At 47.3% G+C, this 12414-nt stretch overlaps 1 protein-coding gene across 1 annotated transcript; it reads right to left on the bottom strand.

The window, feature by feature from the left end:
- Positions 1-7247: 7247 nt before the first annotated feature.
- Positions 7248-11112, bottom strand: TEX48 (testis expressed 48). The gene is made up of 3 exons (XM_036331465.1): positions 10971-11112; positions 8602-8733; positions 7248-7339 (listed from the first exon to the last, which is right to left on the bottom strand). Exons 1-3 carry the CDS (start codon positions 11110-11112, stop codon positions 7248-7250), a joined length of 366 nt encoding a protein of 121 aa, XP_036187358.1.
- Between the last annotated feature and the right edge of the window lie 1302 nt (positions 11113-12414).

A 12414-nucleotide genomic window follows, 5' to 3' on the forward strand; every position in this document is an offset into this window, starting at 1 on the left:
AGCATCCATGGATGGCCGCCCGTTACACTAGCTGGCCTCTCAGACGCGTCCTTGCATTCGGGATCCCCTGCATGTTACTCATGTTTGCATGCTCTGTGCGGTAGCCAATAGCTCCGTGTAACTGCACTGTCACTCTAGGGCTGCTAGTTGCACTTGCACAACCTGCCCACTGCTCACTGTGGTCCTGAGCACCAAATGGAGTTACACAGCAGGTGAGCAGAATTGTGCCCGCAAGATCTAGTCATGCATTACAGCATCCATGGATGGCCGCCCGTTACACTAGCTGGCCTCTCAGACGCGTCCTTGCATTCGGGATCCCCTGCATGTTACTCATGTTTGCATGCTCTGTGCCGTAGCCAATAGCTCCGTGTAACTGCACTGTCACTCTAGGGCTGCTAGTTGCACTTGCACAACCTGCCCACTGCTCACTGTGGTCCTGAGCACCAAATGGAGTTACACAGCAGGTGAGCAGAATTGTGCCTGCAAGATCTAGTCATGTATTACAGCATCCATGGATGGCCGCCCGTTACACTAGCTGGCCTCTCAGACGCGTCCTTGCATTCGGGATCCCCTGCATGTTACTCATGTTTGCATGCTCTGTGCCGTAGCAAATAGCTCCGTGTAACTGCACTGTCACTCTAGGGCTGCTAGTTGCACTTGCACAACCTGCCCACTGCTCACTGTGGTCCTGAGCACCAAATGGAGTTACACAGCAGGTGAGCAGAATTGTGCCCGCAAGATCTAGTCATGTATTACAGCATCCATGGATGGCCGCCCGTTACACTAGCTGGCCTCTCAGACGCGTCCTTGCTAGGTGGGTTAGGAGCGACTGAAATGTTTTAGAACGATAAAGCCACATTTCTTTTTAAGGCACTAGGTCAGTTTGAAATGAATAAAACTAAAAAAAAAAAAAAAAAGACCGTACCCTTTTATGTAATGATGTTTACTTTGAATTTATATTAGTTCACACAAACACTCCATCCATGCTTTTGTTCCGGCCCTCCGGTCCAGTTTAAGAGCCCATTGTGGCCCTCGAGTCAAAAAGTTTGCCCACCCCTGCACTAGGTTCTAGTTGCTCCACATGCAAGGGAATCGCTGAAGTAGGGCTGGGGGAGGGGAAGAGAGGGACACAGTCCTATGATGCAACCAAGGACTTTAATTGGAGGCAGCTCCTCCAGCAGTGGCTTTCTCAGGAGCTGAAGTGACTTGCTGGCGGCACAGGCGTGGCTCCGACGTCTTCTCCTCCACGGGGGAGTTTCTGAATCAGTCTTCATGGTCCCTGTGCGCCTCCCTTTTCCTCCCGGAGTCACTCCCGCTGCTGTGACCTGCGTGGGGCTGCTTCCTGACTAGAACCCTCAGGGTCTCCCGATAGTGCATGCCCTCATCATTGTGTTGTTGGGGTGGGGGCACCTCTTTTGACCACCATTTCTGCCAGAACTTGCGTTTAGATCTGAAAGTGAAGGACAAGGCTTTGAATCACACATGAATAAACAATCGTGGTCATATCGCATTTGGGGATCGCTCATAACATGGCTTAATACAATTCTGCTTGCTTGAGCTAAGAATAATCCTAAACGGGGTTAAACAGTTGAGTTTACTTGTCACATCAGCATAGCCTAGCTGGTCCTGACTACTACACATACACAGTTTCCATTTGTTTAGTACTGTCGTGTGGGGCCGTATTCTAGGCACTTATCTATGTTGCCTCATTTCATCCTCCCAACAGTCCGAAAAGTAGACGGTGTGTTATCATCTTCATTTTACAGAGGAAGATGCTGAAGCTCAGAGAGAGATGCACTGACATGCTCCAGCTCAGTAGGTGGCTGAGGCAGAACTCAAGCAGGTACGTCACATGAAAACCAGTGATCTTTAATATCTAACAAATATAGTCTTTAGGATGTATCTTAACAGGTTTAGGTAATTACTCCCCTCATACACTCCCAAAAGGCTGAAAGAAATCTGAGGGTGTTCCAGCAAAAGGTGGCTGGGGAGGCTCAGGTGTTCTTGCCAACTACCTCACAGCCACGTCTGGAACCTACCAAAGGCCCGTGGATGATTCTGTTGGTTCATTTCTGCATTGTTAGGAGGCTCCTTGCTGGCCTCGCAGCAACAACAGAAGAACTTTGACCCCATGTTTTGGTGGGCTGTGGGGAGAGGAAAGGGTACTGGGGTGGGGCTGGCTCTGCAGCCCCAATCCCAGAAGCCCATTGTTAGTTCAGCGGTGTGTCATACTGGGCCAGCCTTTCCCAAGGTATCACCCCTCCCTCCCAGACCTCCTGAGATCCCTGTGGTCAGCAGGCCCAGGCTCACCTGCAGGGGCCTACCTCTGGCCAGTCCTTCCTCCTCTTACCCAAGAAAGGGCTCAGAGCCTCTACTCTGATGGTCTGCCTGCAGAGGCATCCTGTTGAGTCAGCAGACCTGGAGGTCTGAAACAGTTCTCTGAGCAGGGCTGTTTCCTGAGTGAACGTGAGACTGGAAAACGCCAGCAGAGCCCAGCACACGCACGCTGCAGCGCCCACGGAGAAGCCCGTGTTTAGAAGTCAGATTTACCTTCTGCTTTCTAGTGTCTGCTCTGGGCTGATTCTGTAATCTCTTTGAGCCTCGCTTTTCTATCTGGAAAACGGGAATAGTGGTACCCACCTTGGAACAAATGGTTAACTGTACGTGAAGTGACCACGGTGATGGCAGGTGCACCTAGGTCAGTGATGGCGAACCTATGACACACGTGTCAGAGGTGACATGCAAACTCATTTTTTTGGTTGATTTTTCTTTGTTAAATGGCATTTAAATATATAAAATAAATATCAAAAATATAAATCTTTGTTTCACTATGGTTGCAGATACCAAAAAATTTCTATATGTGACACGGCACTAGAGTTAAGTTAGGGTTTTTCAAAATGCTGACACGCTGAGCTCAAAAGGTTCACCATCATTGACCTAGGTGCTGGTTCAGTGCTCACCCTCTTTGCCTTCGCTTTCCTGGGTGTAGCTTATTGGCTCCCATCTAGTCCAGCCGGGCCCTGGTCCCATGGGAGCGTGACGCTGCGGTTCAGTCGTGCCAGTGGAAAGCCTGGCTCTGCACTCACTCCCTGTGTGGCTTTGGGTTAGTTCATGCCTGTGTCAGGGCCTAGGCTCCCATTTCGAACAGGTGGTGGGTGGACCTCATCATCTCTCCAAAGATTCAGCTATTACGATCCACGTTCAAAGGTTGTACATCCTTAACTCATTTCCAACCTCCTTTCTCTCTTCCGGGCCCCTCGCCATCGCCTGCTCTCATTCCTGTCTCCCATGGCCAAGTTCGCAGTCTAACACTGCCTTCCCCCACCCCTCCCTGCTGTCTCCTCCCACCCTCCAGCCCCTCCGTCTGGCTGCCTTTGCATGGGCTCTACCTTCGGCCTGGAGTGCTCTTCCTCAGAGGTCCGACTCAGTCCCTCCCTTCAAACCTTGCTTAAAGGTCACCTTTCCCAGAGAGGCCTCTGGCCTGTTCACCCTATTTAATTCACCCTATTTAGACCTTCCTTCCCCCAGAACTCCCTCTTTCTTCCCCACCTCATTCTTCTCCAAAGCCTTTGTCATATTTGGGAATGAGACGTTTGCTCAGCATGTGTTTTTTGGGGACCTACTGGTGGCAGCACCGTGTAAAGGAGATGGCAGTGAACGTGGGGGAGAGATTCTCGCTCTCAAGGAGGCAGGGATGGGTCCAGTGAATTGCTGGACCCCAGCACTGAGCACAGGGCTTGGCACAGAGGTGCCGCCCTTGCAATATTGTGTGAACAGACACATGAGCCTTCTCCTGTGGACAACAATATGCCCAATATTATCCCCACCCCCCCTTCTACTAACAGGGGTTTTACTCCCTGCTCACAGATGGATAGAAACATCCTGATTCTGGACTTATCTCATTTTCCCAGTGACTTCAGTCTTAGAAAATACAGAAGAAAAACAGCCAAGGTGTCAAGGACAGTGGCATTCGTTGAGCATCTTGGACAGGTCCTCAGGCATCTATCAGCTCTTGTAACTTTCAATGTCATTCTACAAGGCAGGACTTTGTCTTATTTTCCAGGTGTTGGAACTGAACTTTCCCAGGTCTCACAGCCGAGAGCAGCAGTGGGATTTTAGCGTAGTATTGTCTGGTGCCAGAGCCTGTGCTGTCTATGGCCTCACCCTACAGTCAACTCCAGAGGAAGAGATGCTCAGAACCACCTTCGCAGAAGGTTGGTGGCCGCTGGTTTTCAAATGGAAAGGTTCCTCCTGAAGCTTGGCAGAGCAGCAGAGCAATGAAGAACACGTGTTAAAATTTTTTTTAAAATTGATTTCAGAGAGGCCTAACCGGTTTGGCTCAGTGGATAGAGTGTCGGCCTGTGGACTGAAGGGTCCCAGGTTCGATTCCGGTTAAGGGCATGTACCTTGGTTGTGGGTACATCCCCAGTAGGGGGTGTGCAGGAGGCAGCTGATCAATGTTTCTCTCTCATCGATGTTTCTAACGCTATCCCTCTCCCTTCCTCTGTAAAAATCAATAAAATATATTAAAAAAAATGATTTCAGAGAGAAAGGGAGAGGGAGAGAGAGATAGAAACATCAATGGTTAGAATCATTGATTGGCTGCACACCCCCTACTGGGGATTGAGCCCACAATCTGGACACGTGCCCATGAGTTGGCACTGAACCATGAACTCCTGGCTCATAGGTCAACACTCAACCATTGAACCACACCCGCCAGGCCATACAATTTTTTTTCTTAAATGGAGGTGGGCTATACTAGTAATTCTTGCTGGACCATGCTGTGTAATTTAGAGCAGTTTAACCTCCTCGGACCTCAGTCTTCACTGTAAAATGGGGTTGGTAAAACCTACCCCAGTACATTTCTGTGAGGCGTGGGTGACAAAGATGTCTGGCACATAGCAAGTGCTCAATAATGCGAATGATGGTGATGTAGGAGAGAGGCTGGCTGGGCTGGTGGGGTGCAGTGTTTCTTGCACTGCCAGTGCCCTCCTCTAGGTGGAAGCAGGAGCCAAAGAAAAGGTTGTCCCCTTTGGGCTCTGAACTTCAGGTCTCCAGTGACCCCAGAGGAAGAATAAGGTCAGCAGGAAGGGTTCTTGTGGAGCTGAGGAGCCCATGGGGGTCATTTGGCACAGGTATGGAGACTGGGACCCAGAGAGAGAAACCGTGGTGTCAAGGTGAGGGAGAGTTACCTAACTTTGGAGCAAAGAGAAAAGGTGTCCAGGAGTGATGGAGACAGCATCTCTTTAGAACCTGGCCGCCTCTCCCCCTCCCTCCCCCCTGGCCACCCCCGTTCCCCCCTCCCCCCGGTCTTAGGTCTAACCTCCGAGCCTCACTCATCTGGAGCAGAGAGAGGCTTTCTGTGATGTCACAGAGCCCGGGAAGGGGCACTGAAATTAAGAGAGTTTTCTGTTAAATTAAGAAGAAATAGAGAAATTCATCAAAAAACTACACTCCAAAGGCAACAGGCCCAGATAGTTTTACAGGGGAATTTGACCAAACTTTCAAAGACCAGATAGTTCCAATGCTACATAATTTGTTCTAGAGCATATACAACAAAAGAAAGCTCCCAAGATTTTTAATGAAATGCATTTTTTATGAAGTATATAATATTGATAACTAAGTCTGCTAAAGACAATGCAAAAAAGAAAATTACAGTGATATCACCTATTGATAACAAAACTATTAAGTATTAGTGAACTGAATCAGTCTTCATATTATCAAAATAACACACTATGATCAGGTGGACTTTGTGGAATAGAAAGTTGGTTAAATATGAGAGATTTTCCCCATAGATGCTAGAACAAAGAAAAAAAAAGGAAATTGATGGATATTCTCTTAATATGATATCTATCTCTGTCTCAATCTCTGGACAAACAGAGGTACTTCTTATAAAATACAGAAAAAGCACAGATATCCACTATCTCCACTATTTAACATTGTACTAGTGGTATTAGCCATCGTAATTAGACAAGATAGATTAGAGATGTAAGAATTAGAAACAGAAGAAGCTATAGATGGTATAGAAATATTCCTGGTAAGCCATAAGGGAGTCAATGATAAAATGAGCCCAAACAATAACAATTCAGAAGGGAAGCAAGACATAAAATAACAGATAACTCAATAGTGTTTGTACCCTCAAACAATAACTAGTTACAGTAATAATGACAGAAGAAAAACCCCAATTATAATGGCAACAGAAAAAATACTTAGAAAAAAATTTAATATGAATTTTGCAAAACGTAAATTAGTATTTAAAAAGAGCCACGAAAAGTGAAAAAAATGGGTTTGAACAAAGGAAAATGCATTTGTAGATGGCAGGAATCAACACCACCGAGGTGCCAGGTTAAAGGAGAATAAGGAGCTGTGACTACCACATGCAGCCAATGGTCTTGGATTAGATCCTGGACTGGGCAAAAAAGTAGCTATAAGACATGTTGGTGACAATAGGTGACATTTGAATAGTATTGTATCAATGTTGAATTTCTTTTTTCTTGTTAATCCTCACCCGAGGATATCTTTTCCATTGACTTTTAGAGAGAGTGGAAGGGATGCGGGGGGGGGGGTGGCAACATTGATTGAAGTGAGAGAAATCGATTGGTTGCCTCTGGACAGGTGCCCAAACCATTGTTGAATTTCTTGTTTTTGCTAAATGTCTGTATTCTTGGGAAATACACACTGAAGAATTTAGGGGTAAAGGGATACGCTATGCACAACTCACTCAAATGGTTTAGAATAAAGTTCCAAGGAAAGAGAGAAAAGAAATGGTGAAGCAAGCAGAGGAGATGTAACCATTGGGCAAATCCGGGTAAAAGGTGAATAGGAGTCCCCTGTACCATTCTTGCAACTTTTCTGTAAGTTTGATATGATCTCAAAATGAAAAAAAAAGGCTATCCAAAGAGTTAAAAAATTTTGTTTCAGGTTAGCTAGATGTTATGTTAGCGTATTTCAAAAACGGTAAGACGTTTGGAAGACATTCTCCGGGGTAAGGGGGAGGGGAAAAGAGAGACACAGTCCTGCGATGTGACCAAGGACTTTAATTGGAGGCAGCTCCCCCCCACGCCCCAGTGGCTTTCTCAGGAGCTGGAGTGACTTGCTGGCTCACAGGGATGGCTCCGACATCTTCTCCTCCAGTGGGGAGTTTCTGAATCAGTCTTCATGGCCCCTGTGCGCCTCCCTCTTCCTCTGGAGACACTCCCGCAGTGGTGCTGCCTCGGAGACCTGCGTGGGGTCCCCACCTAGAATCTTCAGGGTCTCCCAATGAGGCACGGCTGGAATGGCCACTGATTCTGCGCGTAGCGGTCTAGGTTTCTCTTTTGAAAACCTCTTTGGGGAACATCTGTATTCATAGATGAAAGAAGAAAGGAAAACATGCTGATTGGGCCTGGTTGGATGGCCCCTGCCCTGCTCCACCCGCCCCCCCCCCCCCCCCCTCTCTTTTCTGATTCTGGAATCCTGTATGAGCCAGGGAGACTGCAGCCAGGGACTCAGAAGTCACTTGTGAGAGGGACAAGGCCCACCCCCTGGGCAGTCCTGGTTCTGCACTGTACTCTGTGGGTGCATTCAGTGACCGCACGGGGCCTGGCCAAGTGCAGGGTCCTGGAAAGTGGGAGAATTAGGTCCATCCTGGTTCTGACATGATGCCACGCCCTGGTGGGCTTTTGGAAAGTTCTCTTCCTATACAATGAGATCGGGTTTTTAAACTGGGTTCCATGGAGTCCTCTGGGGAGTGCGGAGGGGAAAAGGAAGGGGAGGGAGGGCTAGCTAGTGGGGCTCCTGGCCCCCCATCCTCCTTTCGAGTAATGCGGGTCCCCCTTTGATCTATAGAAATTGCACTTTGTGTGAGCTTTCGTTGGCAAGGAGGGTTTAGCTGTTAGGAGAATTCTGGAATGACTGGGCTGCTTGGTTCTTAGCTCATCAGCCGGCCTCATAGGGACGCTGTGAGCTACATGAGCTCACCTGGGCACAGATTTGGTGCCTACCAATGTGGCTGTGTTTCTTCTTCCTGGACTGTGCCCACTGTCCGGACCAGGCTTCTGTCCTTCCATGGCCCAGAGACCTTTCACCCCCATTGAGGCCAGGACTACGCTCACTTCCTAAGCATTTCCTGGCACTGTTGACTTGCCGAGCACCTGGGTGCGTTTGGGGGAACAAAACTGATATGGGCCCTGGCTTCCTGGAACTGTCTGTCTGGTGCCCGAAGCAGAGTTAAGCAATCACACAAAATACACATAGATGACAGTGCCACAGGGCTTCAAAGAGGAGGATGGGTGTGTGTGCTTTCCTCCTAGACCTTTGTAATGAAGGCTGTCATTACAGACTTCCTCCTCACTCTCTTCCCGTGTACACGCAGCCTTGCAAGCTGTGTCCTCCAGGATCTTCTCCGGGTAATTCCTCGCTTGGAATAGCATGCAGGCAGGTCTTTACCCCCTTGGCCACTTTCCAGCATGTTCTAGAATATGACTACAGAGCCCTGATGGGAGTGATCCTGCCCCTTCTGTGACCTCACTTAGCTCAAATATCAGTGGTGTTTGGTCACCAGGACAAGGCCCCCCTGCCCGGGAGTTCCTGGCCAGTGTTAGATCCCAATTTGCAACTCACCATCAAAATCACTGCTACTAGACCAGGAGTCCTTTTCTGACCGCATCAGGGGTTGTCCCAAAGGCAAGCCTGAGGCTGTACTGGTGTACTTACTAGAAGAGTTCTGTTGGTCAAGCTCATTTGCCTGCAAACCTGGCAATGAAAATTGCATGTGGTCATGTGGGGAGGCACAGAGGAGATGCCGGAGGGGAAGGCATCGGCCCACTCCGAAGCAGTGGGCCATCGCTGCTTATTTATGGGATGGGGAGCACCCCAATCTACCTCCTCTAGTCTCCCGAGTGCCCCCATCGTATGCAGGTGCTGGATTTAAGATGTGTATTCTTTTTAAAACATAAAGTTTACTTTTTTCCTGTTTATAAATGTAATTGCATATCCATCATAGAAAAGCTAGGAAATATTGAAGACAAAGAAATAGGAAAAAAATGCCCTGAACACCCCTCCCCTCAGATATGATCACAGTTCCAGTCTTTTCCTATGCATGTCTTTACAGTCCACCACTTCTTGTACATTACGAATGCATTTTACTTTACACATTAGATCATAAACATTTTCTCACGTCACTCAAATTTCAGAAGTAATGGTTGCATAATATTCTATTTTAGGGATAGTTCAAGGTTTATTTAACCAATGTTCTATTGTTGGGTGTTTAGACTGTACATAAATACTATTGTGCTGTAGCTGGTTTGGCTCAGGGGATAGAGCAATGGCCCAAGGACTGAAGGGCCCTGTGTTCGATTCCAGTCAAGGGCACGTACTTCAGTTGCAGGCTTGATCCCCAGTCCTGGTCAGGGCCTCTCTCACATCTATGCTTCTCTGTCTCTCCCCCTCCCTTCCATTCTCTCTAAAAATCAATGGAAAGATATCCTCAGGTGAGGATTAGCAAAAACAATAAAAAATACTGTTGTGATGAATATTTTTGCATATAAGGCTTCATTTTTATATGCTCCTAGATTCTTAAAAGTATACCACAGAGTTTTGTCAACAGACTGAGCTGTGTTCTGTGATAGAATAAATGGTTCCGTCAGATATGAGCTGCATTTCTTGAGCAAATTGCTTCACCCCCCTCCACCTGTTCCCAGATCTGCAGAGTGAGACATCCGTTTTGGATAATCATGTCCACTTCTTGGAGGAATTGTAGGGATCAGATAATAGTACTTTACTAGTGTGTAAGCTCTGAAAAGTAGAGGAGGCATTTTATCTCAGCTAGGATTCTAGGGCCCAGACAGAGTCTTGCGTGTGATAGGGTCTCTGTAATGATCACTATTATTATCTTGGAAAAAGGGTTGACATTTTAAAGCTGCTTGGTTTCTACTGTGAAACTACTTCCAGGGGAAGTATTTTAAAGACCACAGTACTGATTTCTGGGAAAAAATACCATGTGAATTTTCCCTGGCCATTGAACTCTCTCTCTTGGCATGACTGTGCCAGATGCCAAGTCCCACACTGCCCACCACATGCCCGTCAGTCCTAGCTTTGCCTGAGCTTGACAGTAAAGCTTTGTTTTGTTTTTTTTTCCTTTTCCGTCTGAAATTGATGATTTTGACCCCCAAGTCTTGTCCACTATGACCTTCATTCGCCCTGGATCATCAAGAAGGTCGTCATTATAAACTTCCTCCTCACTCACTTCCCTTGTACACGCTGCCTTGGAAGCTACGTGTCCCGGAAGCCCTGGCTGAAGACATTACATAAACAAGAAACACACTTTCATTTTGTAAACCATTGAGATTTCAAGACTTATTTGTTTTAACAGCAGAGCCTACCCTATCCTGGCCAAGACCCATATAGAGTTTCCATTTGTTGATGTTTGTTGAGTGGCTACTTAGTGCAGTCCCTGTGCCAGGTGCTTAAGTATATCACCTCATTTAATCCTCCCAGCGATCCTGGAAAGTAGTAACCCGTCATGAATGTGCTCGTTTTGCAGGAAAGGACACTGATACTGAGAGTGAGAGGTCAGGTGACTTGCCCAATTCTGTGGCAGAGCTGGTTAGAACTAGTCAGATCCCGAAGGGCAGGGATCGGAATCAATTTTTTTACCTTTAAGAAAGCATTTTCTAAAACTAGAATGTACATTCAGGTTTACCCAGAGGCCATGTTAAAATGCAGGGTCTGATTCAGTAGGTGTGGACTGGAGTCTGAAAGTACAGTTCTAACAAGCTCCCAGGTCATGCCGATATTGCTGGTCCACAGATCTAAGCATCAAAATTTTAAGCTCTATTGTGCATTGGTTTGGGTACATGGCCACCCAACTCCCACCTTATCTTCGGTAGAAATTATCCCTCAGAAGCTGAAAGAAATCCAAGGGTATCTCAGCAGGAGGGGGATACGCAAAACGAGGTCCAGAGAGGCCTGGCACCTGGTCTGGTACCTACCACGTTGCTGCTCCTGGATTTGACTGGGGATTGAGGAGTCGTCTGTGGAAGAGTCGTCGTCGGAGTCTTGGCAGCATGAACAGAAGATCCTGGAGGCCAGGTTTCGGGAGGATGCTGCAGGAGGACAAAAAATGAGGGCCATGTTGTGGTATCTGAATGCCAGGTGCCCACTGGGAATTGTCTGTGATTGAAGGTCCTCTTGGGTCAGTCTCTCCCAAAGTATAATAGTCTTCCCCTCTCCGACACCTTCTGTAGTTCCCCATGGCTGGCAGCCCCAGACCTGTCTGCTTAGGTTGCCCGCTCTTAAGGCATTCTCCTAATTCTTACACAGTTTTCTTACCCATGGAAAGGAGTCAAAGCCTCTACGGTCCCAGCGTTGTCTGCAGGGCCAGTGTGTTGAACCAGTCGATGTTGAATTTGAGCCCAGTTCCCTGAGCAGGGCTGTTTCCTAAATAAACATAAGACCGAGGCTGAAAAATGCGAGTCCTTTGCCTGTGCCTACAGTCCAGAGAGGACCCCGCTCTGGCAAACTTGGGGCTCATGCAGAGATGCACCTGAGCATGTTCGGCTTTCAGGCAGGTCTGTGTTCTACCCCCTTTCTAGGTGCCTGTTTCTGGGTTAAATTCCTTAACCTTCTTGAGCCTCACTTTTATCATGGTGCCTGCTTTGCAGAAATAAAGGGTTAAATATATGAAAAGTGACCCCTGGGGTGCTAGGCCCACAACAAGTGCCAGTCAGTGGTCATCTCATTTCCCTCCATGTGGCACATGGGCTGTGAATGATTCCAGCTGGCCTAGGTCCCACCAGACGTGGACAGAAGCACATTCTTGTAGGTTCAGGTCCTAGTTCTATTACTAACTTGTGATATGGCTTTAGGTAGTAAGTCCATGCTGGTCTCTGTCTCAGACTCCTCATCACTAAGAAGAGTGTTAGGCTGGATGGTCTCTTCAAGGATCTTTCTAGTTCTGATGGTCCAGAATTATAAAGCCTGTTTTAGTCCCAAACTTCTTTTTCTGTGTACCTTTCTTTGTCCCAAACTCTTTTTATTTTATTTTATTTTTTGTCTCTGTACTTCCTTTCGCACTTCCCTATCTGTGGCAAAATCCCCTTTTAGGGAATTGGTATCCTGGTGTTGGTTAATGTCTCTCACAATATCCAATTTGCTATGTGAGTTATCTCCTCATGGGCACTTGCTTTTCACTTTCTCTGCTGCTCTATATATCCTGGTTCAAGCCACCATCATCTCTTGCCTAAATTATGGCAATAGCTTCCTAACTGATTTCCCTGTTTCTTTTACCCCTGACCTCTTAGTGATACAGAATCTTTACCTTCCTAAACATAAACTATTCAATATAGCACAATTTCTATATTGTGGCTAGATACATCCAGCCGACTAGACACATACAGATGTCCCCATTGTGTGGGACCCTTGGACCAAAAAGGT

The sequence above is a fragment of the Myotis myotis genome, unplaced genomic scaffold, assembly GCF_014108235.1.
Source record: "Myotis myotis isolate mMyoMyo1 unplaced genomic scaffold, mMyoMyo1.p scaffold_m19_p_12, whole genome shotgun sequence".
Taxonomy (NCBI): Eukaryota; Metazoa; Chordata; class Mammalia; order Chiroptera; family Vespertilionidae; genus Myotis; species Myotis myotis.